General features: G+C 31.6%; 3 protein-coding genes across 3 annotated transcripts; all 3 read left to right on the top strand.

The window, feature by feature from the left end:
• The first annotated feature begins 4,219 nt into the window (after positions 1-4,219).
• Positions 4,220-8,737, top strand: LOC108194057 (ferric reduction oxidase 2). The gene is made up of 8 exons (XM_017360949.2): positions 4,220-4,505; positions 4,583-4,685; positions 4,809-4,991; positions 5,142-5,376; positions 6,614-6,941; positions 7,012-7,255; positions 7,367-8,076; positions 8,179-8,737. Exons 1-8 carry the CDS (start codon positions 4,346-4,348, stop codon positions 8,316-8,318), a joined length of 2,103 nt encoding a protein of 700 aa, XP_017216438.1. The 5' UTR covers positions 4,220-4,345; the 3' UTR covers positions 8,319-8,737.
• A 5,418-nt stretch (positions 8,738-14,155) lies between these two features.
• Positions 14,156-17,390, top strand: LOC108194888 (ferric reduction oxidase 2). The gene is made up of 8 exons (XM_017361827.2): positions 14,156-14,337; positions 14,589-14,691; positions 14,779-14,961; positions 15,064-15,298; positions 15,465-15,792; positions 15,885-16,128; positions 16,293-16,996; positions 17,128-17,390. Exons 1-8 carry the CDS (start codon positions 14,178-14,180, stop codon positions 17,265-17,267), a joined length of 2,097 nt encoding a protein of 698 aa, XP_017217316.1. The 5' UTR covers positions 14,156-14,177; the 3' UTR covers positions 17,268-17,390.
• Positions 17,391-19,991: 2,601 nt separating this feature from the next.
• LOC108195296 (brassinosteroid-responsive RING protein 1) lies at positions 19,992-20,838 on the top strand. The gene has a single exon (XM_017362252.2). The coding sequence runs from the start codon at positions 20,149-20,151 to the stop codon at positions 20,647-20,649; it is 501 nt and encodes a 166-aa protein (XP_017217741.1). The 5' UTR covers positions 19,992-20,148; the 3' UTR covers positions 20,650-20,838.
• The last annotated feature ends 5,923 nt before the right edge of the window (positions 20,839-26,761 follow it).

Here is a 26,761-nt window from a genome sequence, read left to right as displayed (position 1 = left end):
TTCACAATTTATTTTGAAAATAACCCAACATATTTATTTGGACCTTTGTTTTGAAAATAACCCAACATATTTATTTGGACCTAAGAATCTATAGTGTGTCAAATGAAAGTAACATTTCATAACAAATTGTTTAATTTATTTGGGCTTAAGGATAAAGAATTTATAATATTTTTTTGGTATTTCATTTTTTGGATTTCATAAAAAAAATTGACATTGCGACCTATAATCATTTCAGGTTCTAAAAAAAATTGTAATAGTAAAAACTATATTATATAATATATATCTAAAAAAACAACAACAAGCACTTATGATTTAGTTTTTAATAAGTATGATCGATAAATATGTTGCCAAAAAAAATATTTTTTTTTGGACAAAAGTTGAATTTTCGTTATGAATATGAACATCTTAATATAAAAATTATCTTAATAATTAGATTATTATATACTTCAATAATATTATCAAAATAAAAAAATCATCCATTTTTCATGCGTGGGCATAATTACTAATGTTCGGAACCATTTTCCATGCGTGGGCATAATTACTAATGTTCGGAACGACTGCTGTTTAGAAGAGAGAATACCTATCTGAAAGCTCATGACAAAATGAAACAACTCATTAGACTTATTTGGGCCTAAGGATCCACAATTTGGGCCTAAGGAACCACAATTTGGCAGATGAAAGTAACATTTCATAATAAATTGTTTAATTTATTTGCGCCTAAGAATTAAGAATTTATAATATTTTGTTGGTATTTCATTTTATGGATTTCATAACATAAATTAACATTGCCACCTGTAATCATTTAAGCTTTTGAAATAAATGTAATAATACAAAATATATTCTATAATATATTTCGAAAATAAAACAACAAGCACTTATAACACGTGCGGACCAATTGTACATCTCAATCTTCAACAATGTTTTGGGCCTCAAAATCCACAAATTGACAGATCAATGTAACTTTGCATAAAAAAATTTATTTTAACTATTTGGGCCTAACAATTGAGAATTTAGAAAAAAATTGCAATATTTCATAGTATAGCCAAATAGTATAGACATTTAATTTTGACAAACAAAATTTCATAAATGAAAAGAATTAAAAATTCAATTAACGCACAATATATATAATTATAAATATATCTTGAATGCAGAGAAGAACAACCATCACATTAAAAAATGTTGGGGGAAGAATATTGCACAGCACCAACTTGACATTTAAATAGACTTGACAGTAAGCATGCATGAAAAATGAAAAATCAAATCTTACGCTTACTAACTTATCACTATTCAAACATATATTCCATTCTTCTTTTTCTTCTTCTTTTTACAACTTCTTCGGTATATAAATAAATATATGTCAACATCTAATTTTGCAAGTTACAAAATATACATTAGCGATAACATAATATGTATTTCATAATTTAAAATAACTCTAACAAATATAATAATTAGAATATACCACAAATTTATTAATATACTAAATTGTTTCAAAGAACGACTAATTTTAGGGAAATGTTGAAATATTTTATTTATACTTTCAAAACTATAATTCCACGCCAGTAAGTTTTTTCCTCAAGTTTCAAACATTTATTTTGAAAATAAAAAGATTACTAAATGTAGAGGTTTTGAAAGAATACAAACATAAATGCAGAAGTCATAACGTTTAAACTAAATTTTGATGATACTTCTATATCATTCGAATTCAATAACTTAACATTAATATGTATGTATTTCTAATATGTATGTTCGATGGAACGGGAAATTTCGCAAATTACTTTGAAAATAACCCAATAAAATTATCTCACCTTAAGGATCCACATTATGTCAGATGCAAGTAACATTTCATAATAAATTGTTTAAATTATTTGGGCCTAAGAATCAAGAATTTATATTATTTTTTTTGGAATTTGTAATAGCAAAAACAATATTATATAATATATTTTAAAAAAAACACCAACCAATGATTTTTCTTCGGAAAAAAATAAAAATTTTCTTTATAAATATGAACACCTTAATATACCAAATTATATTAATAGTTAGATTATTATATACTTCAATAATATTAATAAACAAAAAAATCATCGATTTCCCATGCGTAGCGGGCCTAAATACTAGTTCAACAGTAAAATTGACTAAATTTTGACTGAATTTTCGATATATTATGTAATTGTAAAAATATTAAAAGGTTATATTATTATAAAATGAGTTTATCTAGTGTGTGCGGTACATGCTAAGCACTAAAATCTATGCATTTGGAGAGTTTTGATTGGTGTGGTTATTGTAAATGCAGGGGGTTCACCATTATTAGAGAAGGTAAGCCAATCAAAAACTTTCAAATTCGTAGATTTTAGCACTTAGTGTGTGCCCATGGGCATAGAAAAACCGTTATAAAATATATACAATTCATTTTAAAATGTAATTTTTTGTTTTTTAAAATAATGAAAGAATTGTCCCTAATTTTTAGTTAAAAAATGGTCAATCTGATCATTGAAAGTCAGCCGTGGTCAACTAAGAAGGAACGAAGGCAGTAATAATCATGAGCAGTGCGGAGTTGCTCTTATTGGGATGGATCAGTATCGGATTAAGCTCCAAGGAACTCAACTGATGACTGTACAAGTTAGCATCCCATTTTCATTTAATATAACACTAATTAACAAGCTGGAATAACACATCAGCAGATTAACACGAGCCGGCACACAAAAAGCATGCATAAATCCACTCCAAAATCTCATACGAGCTTGTACACCACGTTTACAATTGTAGTCACAATCCGATAATAATAGCCTTCGAATGAGCTTACTTAACGACCGCACTGATTACACTCTTTTAGGGAATCTATGCATACAAATATACACACATTTTTGCATGAAGCATGCATCTATGGAAGTAAACCTTCCACATGTCACTAGAATACAGTTGACTTATAATTTATCTCAACAGAATATCAATGAGAGCGATGTTTAATCATATGGAGAACAAATGATTTGTTTGTTTCTTCGGTATCGCTATAGCCAGATTTCATTTCGGTCGACTTTCATAATAATACTCAATATTTAATCAACTGCTGAAAAATAATGTTCTGATTGCATCTTGTTGCATGTGGTTATACAAGGGTTATACAGTATTTTTATAAATATTTTCAAAAATTATTTATAAAATATTTTGAAAAAAATACAGTATTACACCCTCCGTCTCTTAATACTTTTCCCGTTTGCTTTCGACACGTTTGCCAACACACATTTTTAATCATTAATATCTTTAACTTCGTATTAATATTAAATATAAAAATTTTACCATATTAAAGTACTCGTAAATACGAATATAACAATATCACTAATGACTATATTTGGTCTTATAAATTATGCGTAAATTAGTAATTTGTGTTATGAACCGTTCCAACATCTCAAATCGGAAAAACATAAAGAACTTGAAGGGAGCATCATTTAAAAAAAAAAAAAGTAACTGAGAAAAGCCCTAAAAGAAATTAGCGGAAAAAAGTTAATCCCTTTGATCTTTGTAAAAGTATTTTTGTTTTTGGCAGAAAAGTAGAAACACACTTTCTGGCTTCTAGCTAGTTACCCTATCTTCTGGTCACACAAACATGCACAATCTTACGCTTATGGAAACATGCCCTTAGATTGTAAATTACTTCACATTATATTCCACTAGAAGAGGATACTATCTCTTTGTATAGTCAAAAGCTAATTAGTAAATGTTAAGATGAATCTGTACATTTTATGATTCTGTATACGAAGCGTACTATACAAACAATAATCCTAAATACACATTATTAGAAACGGTATGCTGCAAAACACATTCTTAAAGGTGATATCTTTCTTAAAATTCATTATTAGAAACGGTATTCTGCCAAACAAACAAATGATTGTTAGATTATATTTTATAAGATACTGAAGAGTTTGAAAAAAAAGTTCCGAGAAAAGAAGTTAGTTTTCAACTTCCTATTTCTAACCTTGGAAAAGTAGAAACACACTTCTTCTAGTTACACAATCTTCTAGTTACAGAAACATGCACAATATTCTGGTTACAGAAACAAGCACTTAGATTCTATATTACTTCACATAATATTTTACTAACAGAGGATAATATCTCTTTATATAGTCAAAACCTGATTAAACGTTAAAATGAATCTGTACATTCTACGGTACGTACAAACGTGAAGCTTGCTACTTCTTGGTCTCTAGTTGTAAAAAACTATACAAATAATACTCCTAATACATTTCTTTTCCAGCTCCCTTCTACTATATATAGATGCCCCATTACCCTGCAAACTCACACTACCCTGCACTTGCATACATATAAGAGAAGAAGATCAATTTACAGAATCATGGAGCCAAAGAGAATCCAAGCAATGATAAAGATGGCAGTGATGCTTGTTTTCTTGGGCTATGTATTCATATGGGTGATATTACCCACAAATCTCTACAAAAAAGATTGGCTGCTCAAGATCAGAGCCAAGACTATGTCTACTTACTTCGGAACACAAGGTTTATATTATTTTATTTTGTTTTATAGATTATGCTGTAGTATCTGTCGAATTATCTAAAAAAAATTATCGGCACAGGTGCAACAATGCTCGTCAACACGTCCCCTATGCTTCTCATTGCTGTACTCGGCTGTGTTTATCTTCATTTCATGCATAAGGCTCGAGGGAAAGACATCCAAGGGTATGGAAAATTGCACTAGTACTGTCGAAAGAATTTAATCAAATTATAAAAAGAATATGTCGGATTTATGGAGATTAATGTGATTTTTTTTTTTTTTTTTTTGATAATGATGGACTAATGCAGAAAACAAGGGTCAGATGCATTGAGGAGGCCAATGATAATCAAAGGACTGGGAATTGTTAATGGAATAGAGCTGTCATTTTTTATCATGTTTATTGCCCTCTTGATTTGGTCTTTCTCAGCTTACTTAGAGATTAGCTTTGCTAAAATCACTGCAAAATCAGCTGCAAAGAGTGGGGAAAAAGTGTAAGAATGGAGCCCCTTTCCATTTTACAATTAATTACAAACTGTATACAGTGTCATTAATTTAATGTAGCATATATTCATTGATAAGTATAAACTATGTTATGTAATGACTTGTTGTATACTTGTATCATATTTTTTTTAAACATGCAGTTGGCAAGCTAAGTTGGACAGTGCAGCACTAAGGCTAGGCTTAATCGGAAACATATGCCTAGCATTTCTGTTTTTTCCGGTGACTCGAGGATCATCGGTGCTGCCATTACTAGGAGTCACGTCTGAAGCAAGTGTCAAGTATCACATATGGCTGGGTCACATTGTGATGACCCTTTTCACGGCTCATGGTGTTTGTTATATCGTCTACTGGGCAGTCACAAACCAATTATCAGAGGTAATTGTTCTTTGATTTTTTACTACAATAATTTCTTGTTGTAACTAATTTATAATGCTACTTCTAAAACAAACATATTGCGTGGTGGAAAATAATAATCTACTTAATATCCGGCAAAATGATCTGTCAAAAGCGATAGCACATTAAATGATCAGTTCTCCTAAAATGGTGCGAAATACCTTTGTGATATATGGTTATCCAAACTGTAAAAAGAAGTTTTTGTTATGGGCTGCAGAGATTTGAGATATCAAAAGAATGGTGGAGGAAATCTATAGATTGTTGTACCAAAAAGATAAAAAAGATAACCAATAAAGTTTAGAAAGCGTCAAAGTTTTCATCACTGCTGTTATAGTTTCTTTCTGTTATTCCTTTTGTTAAAATTGTTTCTTCTTTTACATGCACACATAAATAACGTGTGGTTTTTGTGTTTGTAACAATATAAAGAAAGCAAAAACAGCAAGTGGACGGTTAGGAATTAGGATTATCCGGTAGTGGACTGGTGGTGTTTTGACAGTAATCTAATGGTAGGTCCAAATAACTTGGAAAATGACAAGGGTATGGCTGCAAACTTGACTTTTGTAGTTCAATCATCACAGAATCCATCAACTCTGGAACCTGGGGTTCAATTTCTTTGAGCTCTGTAAAGTGGGAATATCCTCAGGGACCTCTCAGTGGCCTGGTTTGATCATTTTGAAAAAACAGGCCTTTGCAACTATAGTTTGTTTCTTGACAAGCCTTTCCCTTTTTGCCTTTCTGTGACAACTATTCTCGCAACTTTCCTGGCTGCCCATTGCCCCTTGTCCTCACTTCTTGTTCCGAACTTAAATCAAAATAAATTTATTAGATAAATCCTAGGCTCCTAGACAACCTGCTAACTTTTACTCTGTTGCATATATATCTTGCTGTAGTGTTAAATTTATATGCCTATAAAAATATGAGGATGATAAGTCAGCCAGATGAAATGACCATGAAATCATTCACTGTCATCGATTTCTTGATGAAGTAGGTGATTATATATGTCAGAAGTTGGTAACGAAAACTAGGCAACTAGTATAAATTTTTAAATTTTCATCGAATCATGTATGTTGCGGAAAAAAATTACACATGATTAGGCAGAGTAACGTAAAATACATCTGCAAAATTTATTTACTGCTCCTTCTGATTGAGTTCTCCGGCATTAATTCTACAAATGGTTAACATATGTAAGCTTTTTTATTCTTTCATTTGTTGTGTACAGATGCTGAAATGGGCTAAAACTGATGTATCAAATGTAGCTGGAGAGTTAGCTTTGTTATTTGGATTAGTCATGTGGGTGACGACAATTCCTGGTATTAGGCGCAAGATGTTTGAACTGTTCTTCTACGTTCATCATCTCTACATTCTCTTCATGGTCTTCTTTGTATACCATGTTGGCTTCTCTTATGCCTGCATCATGCTCCCTGGTTTCTACCTCTTTTTAGTTGATAGGTTTCTCAGGTTTCTACAATCACGACAGCGTGTTCGTCTAGTTTCAGCTCGCCTTCTACCATGTGAAACTGTTGAGCTTAACTTCTCCAAAAGCCAAGGTAAATATTTTTTCTCTTCTTGGCTTTATGTGTCTTCTTCGTTGACATTTTCTGACGACTCTTTAAACAGGATTGAATTATACTCCGACAAGCATTATGTTTGTAAATGTGCCTAGCATATCCAAAGTGCAATGGCATCCTTTTACAGTTACCTCCAACAATAATTTGGAGCCTGAGAAGATTAGTATCGTCATCAAAGGCGATGGGAGTTGGTCTAAGAGGCTATTCCATACACTATCTGCGCCTTCTGCAATTGATCGTCTTGATGTCTCAATTGAAGGACCTTATGGACCTGCCGCTACTAATTTTTTAAGGTAATTATGGAATTCTAGTCATGCATAATGTTGAATGACAACATCTATAACATCTCTGATATGTTGCTAAGATGTCTTACAAAATTGTTGCTCCTATGTCAATTCTTGCAGGCATGATGCACTTGTGATGGTAAGTGGAGGAAGTGGAATCACACCATTCATTTCCATTTTCCGCGAGCTAGTTTTCTTGAGTGAAACACTAAAATGCAAGACCCCCAAGATTCTTCTCATTAGTTCATTCAAGAATTCGTCTGATCTCACCTTGCTAGACCTCCTCCTTCCAATTTCTGACACGCCCTCAAACTTTTCCAACTTGCAATTGCAAATAGAAGCATATGTGACAAGAGAAAAACAATCATCACCAACAAATAACAAAGATAACATAAGGTCTATATGGTTCAAACCCCGCCCCTCAGACTCAACTGTAACTCCAATTCTTGGGCAAAACACCTGGTTGTGGCTTGGAACAATCATATCCTCATCTTTCATTCTCTTTCTCATCTTGTTAGGGACCTTAAACCGCTTCTATATATATCCGATTGACCATAACTCAAACGATGTGTATTCATACTCTGCAAAAGGTACAATAAGTATGCTACTCCTGTGTATATCCATTACTGTAACTGCTACCGGGGCTTTTCTGTGGAACAAGAACCAAAATGCCATGGAAACTAAACAGATTCAGAACATGGAGGGAACAACACCGATGGCATCACCTGATTCTCAATTTTATAACGCGGACAGAGAGCTGGAAAGTCTTCCACAACAGTCTCTTGTTCAATCTACAAATGTGTACTATGGGGAAAGACCGGATCTCAAGAGTAAGTTAAATTTTCATGCCAACTTTAAAGTTCTTAAGTTATTATGAATATAAACTTATCAACATTGAATATTTGATGATATCTGATAAATTTAAATTACAGGGTACTTATTTGAAAGGAAGGAATCAAGAGTGGGAGTCCTTGTTTGCGGGCCAAAGAAGATGAGACACGAGGTTGCAGGCATATGTTCATCTGGCTTGGCAGACAATCTGCATTTTGAATCCATCAGTTTCAGTTGGTGATTATTCTCAAGATGTGTTATGACGAAACTCTATGTGGTTCAAATAACTAACTGATGTATTGTACATCCATAAAAAAGAAAAGAAAAAGAACAACTACTTTGAATAAAAGTTTGTATCTGTGTAATGAAAGTAATTTTGTACTCCAGAAGATTTGATTGCTGATGTGTGCAGGCCCGTGAATCCTGAGGGAAACGAAGTCGTTAAGGGTTTGATAGAGAATGCTACTTATAAAACTGTGGTCGTATGAGTTGTTGAAATTAGGGGATGCTTTCTGGAGTTCTTGTACTTAAGTAGCAAGACCCTTGTAATATAACAACCCTTTGTAATTCCTTTTCAGTTGTAACTGTAGTCATATCGCAAAAAAGGTATGTGTTATTATTAGGCAGCAATGAATGATACAGAAGTGTTGCTGTGTGATAGATCATGATTCTTACAATGAGTCCCCGAATGAACAAGAAGCAAGATGGTAGATAAACCGTATATCGCTCACGTAGATGTTAATTATTTGCTGAGATGACTGCAGCTTTAGTAGATAAACTAAATACATGATAGCCGGTTTTACTTTAGGGTCCTGTTCCCTGACAACTGTTTGTCAGGGAACATTTACACAACACACTGTGTCCCAGCCGTTGGATCGACGATCCAATGGCTGGGACAAAAGGAAAACTTTTTAAGTATCCGCGGTAAATAACCGCGGACACAGACATATGTATCAGCTGTCAAAACCCTAACCCTAGGTCTCTCCATCTCTAAAAAAATGAAATTATACTCTCCTTTTTAAATTTATGGATTTAGATGATTATTATGATTAAACTAATTTTGTTTTGAATAAATAACAATTAACTTTATATTATATGTTTAGAATTTTTTGTTTATATATTTTTAATAGTTAGTAGATTATTATTAAAATTATCATTATTACCTATACATTCTTATGTTAGTATTTTATTATAAATTTAATTATTTTTTTAAAGTTTTTTTAATTGATTAACTAATTTTTTTTTGTCAATAGTTATTATATAATTTTTATTCTTATCACATATTATATATTATAAGTATTATTTATTTTTTGTGTTATATAAAATATATTTAAATTTAATTTATTTAACAAAAATATAAAATGCTACTTAGACAATGTATTTTTTTTTAAACGTTTTTCTTGTTTTAAGTTTTAAATTAATTTAAAAGAGAATAATATTTATGTGGTATATATATTCCATAAAAGAGAATAATATTTATATATATTACAGAGAATAATATTTATGTGTTATATATATCACATAAAAGAGAATAATATTTATTATATATTCTCTTTAAGTACATAAATATCACCCTAACCACGAAGTTCTTTACAACATTACACAACCTTGTTAAAGTAAAAGACAGAAACAATATAATATATTTTAACAATATATTTTTGTTAAATAAATTAAATTTAAATATATTTTATATAACACAAAAAATAAATAATACTTATAATATATAATATGTGATAAGAATAAAAATTATATATTAACTATTGACAAAAAAAATTAGTTAATCAATTAAAAAAACTTTAAGAAAATAATTAAATTTATAATAAAATACTAACATAAGAATGTATAGGTAATAATGATAATTTTAATAATAATCTATTAACTATTAAAAATATATAAACAAAAAATTCTAAACATATAATATAAAATAATGTTAATTGTTATTTATTCATAACAAAATTAGTTTAATCATAATAATCATCTAAATCCATAAATTTAAAAAGGAGAGTATAATTTCATTTTTTTAGAGATGGAGAGACCTAGGATTAGGGTTTTGACAGCTAATACATGTTGTCCGCTGTTATTAACCGCGGATAGCCCTGTGTGTCCGCGTAAGAAACAAGCGGAAAGACCTAGTGTCCGCGGTTATTTACCGCGGATACTTAAAAAGTTTTCCTTTTGTCCCAGCCGTTGGATCGTCGATCCAACGGCTGGGACACAATGTGTTGTGTAAATGTTCCCTGACAATCAGTTGTCAGGGAACAGGACCCCTTTACTTTAACACCCCCCACAAATTTAAGATGATTGAAAAACAACTTGAGTTTATAAACAAGATTATGAAAATTTCGAGGACGAAGAGTCTTCGTGAAGATGTATGCAGCATTATCAGCACCAGCACCAGGAGACTTATAGATGAAATGCACCTTGTTGACAAGTGAAGTGACAATCGATCTCAACTTTCATGAAAAACATCGTTGAAAGCAAATTTTTATGACACTTTAGCTATCGAAAAATATATGAGTTGCTGGAAAATGAGCTACACTTATGTCTTGAAGTAGCCACAGTTGTCCTGTGTGCTATCAGCAAGAGCTTTTCAACTTGACGCATGATTTAGAAGTGTTGAAATATATTGTATGATTCATTTAGAGCCTTCTAGGTTGGTTGGAGTTCTCAAGTTCTTCTGTCATTCCCAATATTTTCACAGTATATATTATGGACATAAAGACATTTAATGTTTTAAAGACAGTATCCGTGACCCACTGTTCAACCCAAAAAATGAATTTTCAAGTGAGGAAAGTGTTGAAGATCCATTTAGCGTCTTTCTCAAACTCTTTACAAATTTAGATAGACTAAATCTGAAAAAGAAGTAAGCGTTCTTCCCGCACTAAGAGATAAAAGAGTTAACGACGAAGAAACAAATCTTGTAATTGAACAGTTAATAATAGATGAATCACCACTGCAAATAAATTAACGTACTCCCAACAAATTAAGACATTTCATTTCAAACTGTTGGATGAGAAATTATCTGCAATATATCGAGTAGAGAGAACATGATCATATGTACCATCAGAAAACCCGAGTGGACTAATGAGTAATGACTATGCGAAACTTTACAAACCATGCTCAAAATGCTTCTTTAAGACCATAAAAAGTCTGGTTAAACTTGAACACTTAATTTGGAGATTAATGATAGTAACCCGGAGGTTGCTGCTAAACACAAGCTAGATTGCATACTCACCTGCACACCAACCCTCGTTTCAACTCAAAAACTCGACGCGCACGTTTCATACCGAAACTACACTTTTTATTTGCAAATTGTCTGAATAAAGAGGAAAAAAGCGTAAAAATAAAATCAGAAATAAAAGTAGATGTATGTGAATGCACCAGTTTTGCATGAACCATGCAATACATGGAAGTAAACGATCTCCTTCTTTGCATACATATATTTGATTCCTTCATTATTTCACTGGGATGATTGTGATAGTGATTTATAACCATAATTATAACAAATTGCTCATTTATTAAGTTCAATTTTATTTGAGACTCGTTGGAGATGCAAGTAAACAAGATTATAAGCTCATAGAATAGTACTTATTGCACTTGAAAAGGGAATGAGCAAGAATCAAATACAGGATCCCGAAGACACAGATAGTTATACAATTACTTTCCGTATTTCACAGAATATTAGAGTAATTTTTATTTTTTTAATTTAATTATAAATAATGTATCTGATTATCAAAATTTATATATCATTTATTATTTATAAATAGCCTTAAACATACGTCCTATATATATTGGCGATAAAGACATATATTAGAAATTACGATAAATAAAATTGGGTGTAGTATATATAAATAATGACTCTCCTTATTATGATAACTTCCACAATTAAATAATTAAAATGTTTTTTGTCAAAAAAAAAAATTAATTAAAATGTTTGAGAGAGCATTGCTCATTCTCGAGGACACAGGATAACTTGTGGATCGAAGTCAATTGCTTGAAGTTAGTTAGGCAGCTCATGAAACATCAACTATGATTGAGCACCAAGGAAACTCAACAGATTGAGGTGGCATGGATTATGATTGTACACTTATAATTCTACTTTCGTTATGGGCCGTTTGAGTGAGCTTAAAATAAGTGCTTATTGCTTAAAATAAATAAGTGGAGTAGAAGTTAGAAGCAAGATAAGATTTATAAGTGATTAAAGTGTTTGGGAAATAAGTAGAAGTTCTGAAACAAAAGCTATCATTCCTAGCTTTTTATAAGTGCTTCTTGACTTTTTATACAAACGGTACGAATAAGTGTTTCTAACTTATAAGCCGAGAAGTCCCGCTTAAAATGGGTTGCCAAACACCCACTATAACAGTCGTAATTGAAAGCTGGAATGACACATCAACTGATTAACACGAGCCGGCACACGAAAAGCATGCATAATTCCATTTATCAACTTTTAGGATATACTCATTTCTGCATGAAGTGTGCAGTTTATGAAAGTAAACCATCAAACTCGTCACCAGATTACTTCTTTTAGGGAAACAACACATTTTTAAATCTTTCTAAATCTTTTGATGGAATATTTAAAATTATTTTTATAATATCTTTTTAAATAATAATTTTAGTTATTTAATTGTATTTAAAATAAAGTTTTTAGTTATATGGTGACTTAAAAATACGTATTAAAAATCAAACAAATTATGTTATTCAAAATAGAAGAAGTATATTTTATCTCCATCAATAGTGGTGAAGATAACAAATGACTTGTTTGTTTGGTATGTATATAACAGTGTAGCCAGATTTTGGACGATATTCAATCATTTTGTTTTTGTAAGGACGATATTCAATCATTTTAATTGTAGTAAACTCAGACCGAGAAACTATATTCATCCAAAAGGGTTTATTGATAAATAATGTTCTACTTTTATTATAAATAATTTTGATAAATTGTTATATAATTTTTATTGCTTAATTGCTATATGGTATTAATGATATATTAAATATTTCAGACTCAAGAACATGTTTCTGAGAATATTTCTGACCGGTTCAACTCACATCTTCTTAGCAAAATCGATCCAGCAAATCCTTTGACAAAAAAATCTCTAGCAACTCATATTAAAAATCGCGCAACTCTATATGGAGTACAAGCATCACGGTTATCATGAAATTAAATACTAACAATATATATTTTGATGATATGTATTTAATGTACATTATTAATGTGTTAGTCGTTTATAGTTTTACCGAGGAAATCTCAATTATTAATCATAGCTTTAGTGGTGAAAATAATTTATTTATGGTCCTTCAATGAAATCACGGAATTGTCAGTTACTTTTTAGTTGTTGTTTTTTAAAAACACCGGCTATAATTTTTATTTATCGTATGTCAACTAAGTTAATTTTTATTTATAGTATGTCAAGTTTTTAGTTAAGGGTTTATTTATAGTATGCTCAAAATTTCTAAATTTTTCAGGAATCTTTATTTTATTGATAATGTATAATTGATTTTATTCATTAATGGGACTCATGTATATTTGTAAACTACCTAATTAAAATCTTGTTTCAAACTTAACCCTAATTTAGTTTGAGTGATTTATTTGCATATAAGATATATGTTTCATTATTATTATGGTAAACGAAACAAATCAAATCTGGAAAAAAAAATTGAAAACAATTTTTTGAATATATAACACTTACCTTTAATTTATGTGTTTTCAATGTAATTTGTATCCACCGCGTTGGGTTGAAAAAGGGGATCTTTCTACCGGGACTCGATGTTCTATCAGACGGAAACTTGTATTTTGTAAGTACATAAAAATACATAGAATATTTAGATTCTAAATTACTCCACATTTATATTTTACTTAAAAAAGGATAGTACGAGTCAAAACCTAATCAAAACGTTAAATGAATCTCTACATTCTACATTCTAATACGCAGAAGCGTGAAGCGTGCTACTTGTTCGTCTCTTTTTACTGCGTGCTGCTTCTTCGTCTCTAGTTGTAAAAAAAACTACACAAATAATACATTTCCGTTAAGTTTCCTCCTCCTATATATAGACACCCCATTCAGATTCCATTCTGCATACTCACACATCCATACACATAAGCATGGAGTCAAATAGAATGCAAGCAGTCATTAAGATTGCAGTGATGCTTGTTTTTGTTGGCTATGTATTCATATGGGTGATGTTGCCCACCGATCTCTACCAAAAAGATTGGCTCCTCAAAATTAGAGCCGAGACCATGTCTACTTACCTTGGAACACAAGGTTTATATGATCATATTATATATTAGGCCTTATGTCTCTTTCATTACTTTACATTTTTTTTCATTGCTCGTATTTTAAGCCGTGAAGAAAAAAATGTTCAAAATAATTTATCAAATATATGAGAGTATTAGAATGCGTGCCGAGCTCCTGTTCCCTAATGTAAACATAGTTGAGGGGACAGAGGGAGTATTTTATAGAGTATGCTATAATATTTGTCGAATTATTTTAAAATTTTTGAGTTGATCCTGCAGGTGCAACAATGCTAATCAACACGTTTCCTGTGCTTCTCATTGCTGTATTGGGCTGTGTTTATCTTCATTTCGTGCAGAAGGCTCGAGGGAAAGACGTCGAAGGGTATGAAAAATCTGCACTAGTACTGTCGAAAGAATTGAGCTGAATATTGTGAAATGTGAATTTCTTGTTTCGTTAATGATAATGCAGAAAACAAGGTTCGGATGCATTGAAGAGGCCAATGATAATCAAAGGAATGGGAATAGTTAATGGAATAGAGCTTTCCTTTTTTCTCATGTTCATTGCCCTCTTGATTTGGTCTTTCTCAGTTAACTTGGAAATTAGCTTCGCTAAAATCACTGCAAAATCGGCTGCAATGTGGGGTGAAACAGTGTAAGAATCGAGCCCCTTTCTATTCTACGCTTGATTTCAAACTGTTTACAGTACCGTTAATTTAATGTAGCTAATGCATTATTATGACTTTCATTTGGGCAGTTGGGAATCGAGACTAGCTAATGCAGGACTCATTCTTGGGCTAACGGGAAACATATGTCTAGCATTTCTGTTTTTTCCAGTGACTCGGGGATCGTCTGTGTTACCATTGTTGGGAATCACCTCAGAGGGAAGTGTCAAGTATCACATATGGCTCGGTCACATTGTTATGACCCTCTTCACGGCTCATGGCATTTCTTACGTTTTCGTCTGGGGTTACACACACACTCTTGTAGAGGTATCTCCTAGCATTAACTTTGTATATCGTCTTCAGAAGATTAATCATATATTGAACCAAAAATTATAATTGATGATAAAATATCATGATCTTTTATGATTTTTGTCATGGACTCATGTTCTTGAATCATTTTTTTTACATTTTCTTTTATATTTATTGCATGCAGATGCGGCAGTGGGCTAAAGCTGACATATCAGTTGTAGCTGGAGAAGTAGCTTTGGTTTCGGGACTGTTGATGTGGTTGACAACAATTCCTCGTATCAGACGCAAGATATTCGAGCTCTTCTTTTACACTCATCATCTTTACATTGTCTTTATAGTCTTCTTTGTATTCCATGTTGGCTTCTCATATGCCTGCACCATACTCCCTGGCTTCTACCTCTTCTTGATTGATCGATTCCTTAGATTTCTCCAATCACGACAACATATTCGTCTGGTTTCAGCTCGCCTCCTACCATGTGAAACTGTCGAGCTTAACTTCTCCAAGGCCAGAGGTATGCATAAACCTTATTAGCTGAGTAGTTCCTTAACTTCATTGATTTGAATAATTACTAATCGATGATTTTGACAACTGTGTCGTGATCAGGGCTGAGTTATACTCCAACAAGCATTATGTTTGTGAATGTGCCTAGCATATCCAGGGCACAATGGCATCCTTTTACAATTACTTCAAGTAGTAAACTGGAGCCCGAGAAGATAAGCGTCATGATCAAAGGCGATGGAACTTGGTCTAAGCGCCTTTTCCAGACGCTCAACTCACCTTCTTCAGTTGATCGTCTTGATGTCTCTGTTGAAGGACCTTATGGCCCTGCTTCAACTAACTTTTTAAGGTAGACTAAATAGTATAACCATGTGTAATTTTTTCAAGTTAACATAGTGAATAGTTTTTTGGCTTTATAACATGTTTTGTGAACTTATCTTCTTGGATTTCACTGTAATCTTGATAACCTGTCATGACAATTCGTGTTCTGATACAATAAATATGACATTTCAGGCACGACGCACTTGTGATGATAAGTGGAGGAAGTGGAATCACTCCATTCATCTCCATTTTCCGGGAGCTTGTATACATGTGTGAAACACTAAACTGCAAAACTCCCAAAATTCTTCTCATCACTTCTTTCAAAACTTCTTCGGACCTCACCATGCTTGACCTACTACTCTCAGTATCCGACGGCCCCTCAAACTTTTCCAAGCTGGATTTACAAATTGAAGCATATGTAACAAGAGAAAAGCAAGCAACAGCTGAAACAAAGAACATAAGATCTGTATGGTTCAAACCCCGTCCTTCAGACTCAAAAATAACTCCAGCTCTAGGCCAAAATAGCTGGCTTTGGCTTGCTGCAGTCATATCTTCATCTTTTGTACTATTTCTCATACTAATGGGGATCGTGACTCGTTTCTATATTTACCCTATCGACCATAACACTGATCACATCTACTCATACACAGCGCGAGGCTCATTAAGTATGCTACTCATATGCATCTCCTTAGCCTTAACTTCTAGCGCGGCTTTTCTGTGGAACAAGGGAAATAATGCCATGGAAAGCACACAGATACAGAGCATCGAGGGTGCAACGCCAGTGGCCTCTCCAAACTCTGCCTTCTACAATGCGGAAAGAGAGCTCGAAAGCCTTCCACAGCAATCACTTGTTGAATCCACAAATGTGTACTATGGTGAAAGGCCTGATTTAAAGAGTAAGTTCAGTTCTGTTTCTGTACTTGTCTCGTTTATTTTCATTTATTATGCACGGTTTTGAACGAGAGAAAGAAGTGAGGAATCCTCTTTTCGACTGGGACTAAATTATATTTTGAAAATACAATTGCAGGATATTTGTTTGAGCGAAAAGAATCGAGAGTTGGAGTACTTGTGAGCGGACCAAAGATGATGAGACATGAGGTTGCGAACATATGTGCATCTGGTTTGGCTGAAAATCTTGAATTTGAGTCCATCAGTTTCAGTTGGTGATTTTTCTTCTGATGTTTTGTTAATTGAAAGAATTTTCTGAATTAAGTGCAGAAGTGAAGTATTTTAAAGAAACAGTGTTGTAATTGTTTCATGATGATCTCAATAAATTTATGTTTTAATGTATGATCATCTAGTTTGTTGCTCTGAAAAACTTCGGTTCACTGTGAATTAGATTCCGAAGAATTTCAGATATTCGTTTTGCTAGTCTGTTTTTATTCTAACCTTAGCCTTTGCTTATCGACATTTCAAAATCTATAGTATATTATAAGTTTGAGTATAATTTGGTTGTGCTTTTTTGGGATGATCATGCTTTTTTGATCGTCTCTAAATTATTTTTATTCAAAAATAAAAAAAATAATATTAAAAATTCTCTGTTTATAACTATGTCTATACGTAAGCCACATGGTAATTTTATCTTTTTGGATTTAGTCTATCCTAAGAAAAAATCAAACTCTACGACTTGTATACCTCTCTTACTCTTATATCATTAAACAATTTCAATAACTAAAAATATCCGTGACAAAAACTCTATCATTATTTTTTAAAATATAATTTATAATTAGTTAAATAGATAAAAAAAAAGGCTTTTTTATCAATAATATACATCAATTTATGATATAGAATATATAAAGACACAATTTAGGCTCACCATATTAAATCAATATAAGTTTTAATTCGAAGTTTACCGAATGGAATTAAACGGGATGTAGTGTAAATCGGTAGTAATAGAAAATTAGTTACTGTATGGACTATATGTCCACCGTGCCGACAAACATGTTCTCTAGGCCGAGTAAATTGCCTATTTCGGTCGTCCCCAGGGCCAGGCCCATTCGAACATGGGTTAGCATGACTCCTGGTAAGGCAGCGCGAGTATAGAACACTTATTTTACCACATGTCACCTTAGGCAAATCACTCTAATGTAGCTCTAAAATAATACTAGCACAGAAGAAAATATTATTTTAATATTATATGGATTATCATTTAATTAAAGTTCAGCTATAATGAATTAGTTAGTTATTATTTTCGGTTATTAGAAGATGCATATATATTCAAGTATTATAAAACAAAATCAAGAATCATATATGATATATGCAATAAAATATGATTCCGATTTGAATATATGACAAGGATTTCATAAAGATTTTATCGGAAAATAATCTAAAAATAAAAAAATAAAAGAGGGAGAAGAATATAACAATGACAAGAAAACAGAGACGAGTAGATTCCAGTGTAAAGGTGGGGGAGAAAGGGGCCAGTGGAGCGTTAAATAAGGTGCTTTAGTAAATAAGTACAATACAAACATGACAAATGAGAATCCAGGAATCTTGTAGTTTGCAGGGCTTGAAAAATGGGTTAGATGGACAAGGATTAAAAAGCATGTTACATCAATTCAACTTTATCTCATGAAAAGGAAACAAGATGGGTGGTCATTAGGCCCACCACCAAACAATACAACTAGACAACTAATACAAGATCCAAATCAACAGTCAATTGGAGGCCCATTATGAAAGACAAGGAGAACTCATCTAAACTCACATCTCTTTGCCCAATGCCCCCTGCTCTTCTAGTTGTTTCTCATACATTGATGTGTAATTTCTTAAAAATTTGTTTTTTTTTCCGGGTAGGAGTAGGACACGCTTATATAAAAAAATGAACAATTTTTGTAAATATGTCGGGACTGTAGTCTAGATTAGCCCCGTCAGTCGCGAAGACGAGAAATCGAGATTGTAATTACCATGTTTAATTAGGTCGAGATTTATTTAACAGTGGGGTGCATGTGTAGGATAATGAGTAAATGTGAAAGGTGTGGGGGAAAGAAGGATGGGGAGGAGCGGAGAGTGATAGGAGAGAAAGGCAACTGGGGTCTGCATGTTATGGACTGGTTAGACAAACTCCAAAATATGAAGAGTGGGAGGAGAGCTTTGTGTCGAGCCACGATAGGCTGCTAGTTGGGCAGGGTTAGCACTTAGCACCACCCGTGCAATCATCACAGTGGAATTAAGGACAAACCCCTCATACATTAACTCTTTTATAGATTATGCATCCTAACCAATTACATTATCACATATTTATTACTCCCTCCATCCCATTTTAAGTGTCCACTTTGCAAATTTCACACATCTTAAGAAACAATTAATGTAATGTTTTTATCATTATCTTCACACACCTATTCACCTTGGTTTTTATAAATATTAATCACATATAGCACCACTCCTATTGTGTATTTGACCTTTCTTCATATTGGAAAGTTGGTTGTATTTAATACTATATTGGAACTAGTAAAAAATTGCATGGGTTAAAGAGTATGACACATATTTTGGGAAATTTTTTTTTGGCAAAATAGACACTTAAAATGGGATGGAGGGAGTACAGTAATGTTTCTAATCACTCTGCAATAGAAATCTGGACTGATTAATTGACCTGCCATTCATAATTTACAATTGATTTGTCACAAGTTTTTGGATAAATTGAATTTTTTTTAATCAAATTTATAATATAATTGATAAATCGGTGAAATTTTGAAGATTAAAATTTTAGAAAAATGTCTAAAAACTACCATCGAATTTTGATAAGTTTTATATAAAAGCAACCATATGCAATATAAAGTTGGAAAAAAAAATTGATATATGAAATATTTCCTGACAGCGGAGCAATGCCAATATCCAAAATACAAAATACAAAATAGAAATGTATTTATAGTATTACAACCTTTCTACTCTTTTTCACATTTTGAATCATGCATCTCCACAATACAAAATTTCATCCATTCATTTTGAGCTCCATTTATGTATATAATCCATCAAACATGTTCTCTTTGTCACAAACAAAAACATCAAACCACTTCTCCCAGTTTCTCTACTCTCACCCTCTCCAAAAACCATGGGCTTCCCCACAGCTTACACCCAAGTCTTCTTCCCCAAACTCTTCATCCACCTCCTCTCCCTTCTCGGCCTCATCCGCGCCCTCATTTCCGCCATCCTAGCCCACCTGGGCCTCCGCCATTTCCTCCAACAAGACCATTTCCCCTACCACGAAAACCCCACAATCTTATACCCTCCCGTCTCTGCCACCCTCATCCGCGAGCTCCTGCCTGTGGTAAAATTCGAAGAAGCCCGCGGAGAGTCACCACAGGGTTGCGCTGTTTGCTTGTATGAAGTGGAGGAAGGGGAGGAGATCAGGTGGCTGTCAAACTGTAAACACATATTTCACATGGGATGTTTGGACCGCTGGATGGACCATGATCAAAAGACATGTCCATTGTGCAGGACCAATTTTGTGCCGTTTGGATTGCAGGATGTGTTTAATCAACGACTGTGGGATGCTTGTGGGATCAATGATGATTATAACAATAGTGAATACAATTCGGTTCCTGTTTTTTGATCATTAGGCTCTCAGTTAGTTGCTATGGAAGTGTTTTATTGTCTTGTATTTTTGACTAACTACAAAATATCAGATGAAAAGAGAAAAATCACAAACAAAGTTTGACATTCATTTCGTGATATTTGAGTGATGATTTTGGTATATTAATATTAATTGATGCTTGATGCAGTGAAATATTGTATCGATTAATTTATTTCCACTTTATTTTCAGAAATTTTTGGTGTATTTTTTTATATTTTCTTTTGATAACAATTTCAGGAGTTTGGAATGATTTGGATTTCTTACTGAACGATAAAATGATGTATGTACGTACTAAGTTAATTTTATTTATGTTCACAAACTCAATGATACAGAGTTTATGATTTGTACTGACTTAAGGTGACTTATAACGATTCAGGGGTCGTTTGGTTCAGCCTTTTCAGGTATCAGCTATGAGTTTGGTTCATCATATCTGATGTTTGGTTAGAAAAATTTATTCGTTCAAACTCATACCTCAAACCCCCAAAATATGGGTTTTTATACCTTAGGAGGAGGTGGATATTGAACATGGGTATGAGGAATCAAAAATATTTTTATTTTATATACAATTACATCAAATGCTTGACACAAAATTAAATCAACAACTCAAAATTAGATTAAATAAAATTATAAAATTATTTTTCATCAATAAACAATAATAATTTAAAAATATTTAAATTCAATATATTATTCATTCCATCACTCAACCAAACACATGATATCAATAATGATAGCTCATCCCCATAAGTTAAGAGTTTGGTTTATGGATCACTTATGATTTATGAGTATTTTTTTATCAAAAAAATAAGTCACCGAAAAAAAAAAATTCAAACTAAATTCTGGTTTTAAGTCAGTTTCTGTCGTATTTCTGACTTTAAAACGACTTCTGACTTATAAATATACAAACAAATATTTTTCAGATTAAAATCAGAAATGATTTAAAGTCTAGGTTTTAAACCCAAGGAAACAGTCTCATAACAAAAAAAATGTCATTTGCTAATATCGTTTTACTGCAAGCACGTCTTATCCTATCTTCGGGGCTTAGCATCCGGTCGGTTTTGAACTGAACCTTTGAATCGAACCGAGAAAACCGAAATTCGAATTAGTCTTTTTTTCGAAACCGTACTGAACCGAACCTCTACCTGTCTTTATCGTATCCACTATTTTTTTTTTACAATTTTTGCTGCGACTTCCCACATTTTAATGGCCATATAAATATGATTTCATAATTTATTTTTAAAATTTTTGTTTGATAAATATTTAAATATTTATATATTTGTTTAAATAAAATTAAAATAATTTATAAATTATATTTTATAAAAGTGTTGAAGTTTATGGAAATGAACTAAGGGAGTGTATATTATTTTTTGTCGGCGGTGTTCCTTAAATGATAAAAAATGGACCGCACGTAGGATTAGATGACATGAACTACAAAATTTACATGTTTAAACGAGAAGCAGATACTGGTAGCAGGTAGCTAGACAACCAAGTCGGTAGATCAAGGATGGGGGTATTTATTTATTTTCGGGACTTACATTTATTTTAACACATAGCGGGGACACTCTGAATTCGAAACATGATATTTGCTGAAATTATTACAAAGTGGGACGGGGTCTTTAGTTTTAGATAGGGAGGTTGGTAGTGAATTATTATGAAATAAATTAAGTGGGTGGTGGTGGCTGAGAAATTTTGCTTTTGTTTGCGAGGCTGTGCGTCATTCAGCAAAAGTGGAATTTTAAATTTTAATGATTCCCTCTTTTTTTCAGTTTGTTTTTTTTCAAATTTTTATATTATATTAACTAAATTTTGATTGATAATAAATATTATTTTTACATGTTAAAAACTAGAAGGTGCATGAAATAAATATAGTGTCTCATAAATATATTTTTCATAAATTTTATCAATTTTCTTGTATCCGTAAATTTTAATAAAATTTTGGTCAATTTGATAAAAAAAAATCAAACAAAATAGAAAAATTAGGATATAGAATATAAAATTATAATTTCAAAATAACACTTATCTTTATATTACTTATCTTTTGTTACCGTTAAAAAAATGAATTATTTATATTACTAGATGGATTTTTAATAGTTATGAAACTACTAATATACTCTCCCTTATTTTAAAATAACAAAAATGTCACGCTTTTTTTTGCTAATATAAAAAATTATTTATGTACTGGATGGATTTGAACAATATATCTTGTGTAATAAATTATAGGCTTTTTTATAAGTTTAAAAGATTTTTACAAAAATACTGTCATTTTTTAAAACAAATTGTAAAAATACTATATTCGTGAAATTATTTACAAAAATATAGTGGGAGGATATGCAATCATATATGCAATGGCTAGCAGTTATATATGCAACTAGAAATGCAACTATGAAAGAATAGGTTGAAAATTACATTTTGCATAATAAGTTGCAAGTGTTTGCAAAGGCCGAAAAATATCTATGCGGATCCAATTCTAATATCTACATTACAACATAGAAAATAACTAAAACAACAAAATAGAAATCAACTCAAAAGCAACCTTCATAATCCCCTTTATTTATAATCCCATAGCACCCATATCTAAAATCCCATTAATATCTTTCTATTTTCCTTCGTTTTTATGATGCAGTAGTGTGTGCACACTAGGGCTGAACAAAAAATCGATTTCAAACCAAAATCGGAAAAAACTGATCCGAATATAACTGAAATCGAAAAATAAAAACCGATCCGATTTAAATGTTGGGTTCCGGTTATACCTACCAACCGAACCAATAAAAACCGAACTGGTAATTAGAATAATAATTAAGTAATTAATACTATATATAAATATATATTATGCTCTATAGTTAGTCTACTCTTCTTTAGCCATGCAGTTTTTAAAATTGATTAGGGCAAATCCAACAGTGGCCTAAAGGTCCAAATTTGGACCAGTTTCGACCTAAATCTTCCCAACAGTGGCCTAAATTTTGGTCCAAATTTAGGCCGGTGAACAGTACTGGCCTAAATTTAGGCCGGCACTATTCACCGGCCTAGATCTTTTAAATAATATAATAATAATTTTTTATCTTTTATATATTTAGTTAATTGGATTATATGTTAATATAATTATTAAATAGTTAAAAATTATATTTAGAATATTTTACTTAAATAATTATATATATTTATTAATTATGAAATATAATAAAATTGAACAATTTCTTGGACGACATCGAAAATTTAAAAATAAAAAAGTTCATATGGCACTCCGAGATGCATTAATTGAGCATTTGTGGGAACAATATATTAATTCAGAGTATTATTGAATCTTTGTAATTTTATTTTAGTTAATTAAGTAAAATATTAAAAAAATATTATAATTTTTGTTTAAATGTAATGTTTTTCTAATTTAATGAATATATTGAGTTTAATTTATTTTTTTTTGTCAGATATTGAGTTTAATATTAATATGAAATCTTATATTATTGTTAAAATATTAAAATAATAATATAAAGATAGTTAGAAGAATAAAATATTGATATATGAATTTGGACCAAAATTTAGGCCAAACTGTTGGAATGAAAAGATGGTTTGGTCTAAATTTGGACCAAGATTTAGGCCAAAAACTGGTTCCACTGTTGGAGATGGCCTTAGCTTGCATTGCGAGAGCCTAAGCCCCTTCCAGTAAGCAAGCAAGAATAAAAAACCATTACATTGATTCCAAAACTGCAGTTTGTAATGAACCTATCTGCTACTGCTAGTATCTGTTAAGGTCTATTAAACTTTCGCTGCATGCCTGCATCTTTATTCGAGAAAGGCTTTTTGGTCACATTAAGCATTATTTAAGTTTCGGAATATATTAATCAATTATTATTTTTAGATTGCGCATTTCAATTTGTCTCTATTTTATTTTTTTCAATTTTATAATTATCGGTTTTGTAACCGAAATCGAGCCGATTATAACTGAACTTGGTTTTTAAACTGAAACCGAATCCGGACCTGAGATTATGTTTTCAACTTTATAAACCGATGATATATGGTTGTGGTTCTAATTTTATCCGAAAACCGAGCCGAACTAGCTCATGCTCTACGCACATCAGATGTTGTGTGAGAAAGATGATCCTCCATAAGGATATGTGTTGTAATGTTTAGTGTCTATAGTAAATAACAATATTTTTGAGCAAACGAAGCTTCAGGGAAATAATAAATGTTGAGTCAAATCAGAGAAGCTTAAGAAAAAAGACAGATTTAAAGAAAGTGAGTGTCGTCGGCAACTCCTCGGCATATACGATCTGAGACATCGGGAAATGAAAAAAATGAGAATGAGAGAGAGCGAGGTGAGGGAGGACAAGAGATAAATAATAAACAAATGAAAAGCTGAATCAGAGAAGATAGCGTTTTTACTAATAAGATTAAAAAAATTAGTATATCTGAAAATTTTTAGAGAGAATTGTATATTTGTAAATAAGATTCAAAAAATATTATATTTGGCAATTCCCTAGTGTTATTTATACTTAGAGAGCATGCTTTCCACACTCAACGGTTGAATTCAATAATTTTTATATTATACAATTTTGAGTTAATTGTAATTGGCACCTATTTGATTTCGGCTTATTGCACATTGCACCTAATAATTTTGAAAAATACACTTTGCATCCCCAGACTTTTAACCCGTAGACACTTTGCACCCTTTCCGTTAAATTCTGCCGTTACCGTTAACTTTTGCAGGGGCATTTTGGAAAACTTAATTATATTTAATTAAAATCAGATATTTATTTAAATTTTTTGACCATCTAAACGATATTTTTCGGAAAAACTTAAAGAACGAAAGTTGTAGAGAATAAAAAGATCTTCTTAGAATTATAAGGTTCAAAATTTTCGTAATTCTTTTTATAATTATTTTTAAAAATTTCAAAAATTAGCAATCTTGTAAAAATGAACAATCATTTTTAAATAATTATTTAAATTTTGAACCTTATTATTCTAAAAAGATCTTTTTATTCTCTACAACTTTCGTTCTTTAAGTTTTTCCGAAAAATATCATTTAGATGGTCAGAAAATTTAAATAAAGGTCTGATTTTAATTAAATATAATTAAATTTCCCAAAATGCCCCTGCAAAAGTATACGGGAACGACAGAAATTAACGGAAAGGGTGCAAAGTGTCTACGGCTTAAAAGTCTGGGGATGCAAAGTGTATTTTCCAAAACTATTAGGTGCAATGTGCAATAAGCCGAAACCAAAGGGGTGCCAATTGCAATTAACTCTACAATTTTTAGTAAATAAAGAAAATATGTTGTGCATATATTATTTCAGATATTAAGAAACTAATCAAATTAAAATATATCATATATATAAGATAAAGTTGCTATATCAAAATATTATTTGTCCGTCTCAATTTACATGTCTATTTTGAAAAAAAAATATTTGTCCCAAAATACTTGTGCCTCTCTCTTTTCAAAATAATATTTTAAATGATTTTTTTTAAAATATTCTTGAAACACAATTTATAATGTTTAACTAGTATAAATAAACTGACGATACATTTAACTCAGTACAACTATCAAGAATAATTAAAAAAAATTAAATACCTAATATTTTTAAAATGTGTAATTTTTTCAGAAGGAACATATAAATTGAGATGGAATATGGAAAGATCATGCAGGCTGATGCGTGGCACGGAGTTTTATACTAGTTAGAATTATTATATTTAATCTCACTACATTACAAAACTAAATTTTTTTATTTTTTTTTGAAACTACAAAACTAAATTGCTGAGGTTAGAACTGAGTCTTTACAAACCTAGATACTAGGGGTGATCGCGGTCTGGTTTGGTTCGGGTTGGAGGTAGAACCGGAACCAAACCATACATTAGCGGTTTTTTAAAATCTCAAACCAACCCATGACCCGCAAACCAATTAACTCGGACCAAGCGGTGCGGTTTTTGATGGTTCAGTTAAGCAGATTGATCGGTTTATGACTAAGGCTTATAATCAAAGACGAGGATTTATGAATAATACTAGAAAATAAAGTATCATTTTGTCTCCATTTACACAATTTCATGTAGTTAAATTAAAATACAAACTTTAGTGTAATAAAATGCATAAACTTGAATCGAAGTCGTGG

This window comes from Daucus carota, chromosome 7 (genome assembly GCF_001625215.2).
Source record: "Daucus carota subsp. sativus chromosome 7, DH1 v3.0, whole genome shotgun sequence".
NCBI classification, from domain to species: Eukaryota; Viridiplantae; Streptophyta; class Magnoliopsida; order Apiales; family Apiaceae; genus Daucus; species Daucus carota.
Note: the sequence above shows the minus strand (reverse complement) of the source record. Positions and strands in the feature narration are given on the sequence as shown.

Bases quoted from the DNA above. Each gene is read 5' to 3' on its own strand.
- LOC108194057 (XM_017360949.2), top strand. From the start codon at position 4,346: ATGGAGCCAAAGAGAATCCAAGCAATGATAAAGATGGCAGTGATGCTT. The intron at 4,506-4,582 runs GTTTATATTATT...TTATCGGCACAG, and splicing joins TACTTACTTCGGAACACAAG to GTGCAACAATGCTCGTCAAC. The intron at 4,686-4,808 runs GTATGGAAAATT...GGACTAATGCAG, and splicing joins CGAGGGAAAGACATCCAAGG to AAAACAAGGGTCAGATGCAT.
- LOC108194888 (XM_017361827.2), top strand. From the start codon at position 14,178: ATGGAGTCAAATAGAATGCAAGCAGTCATTAAGATTGCAGTGATGCTT. The intron at 14,692-14,778 runs GTATGAAAAATC...ATGATAATGCAG, and splicing joins CGAGGGAAAGACGTCGAAGG to AAAACAAGGTTCGGATGCAT. The intron at 16,129-16,292 runs GTAGACTAAATA...ATGACATTTCAG, and splicing joins GCTTCAACTAACTTTTTAAG to GCACGACGCACTTGTGATGA.
- LOC108195296 (XM_017362252.2), top strand. From the start codon at position 20,149: ATGGGCTTCCCCACAGCTTACACCCAAGTCTTCTTCCCCAAACTCTTC.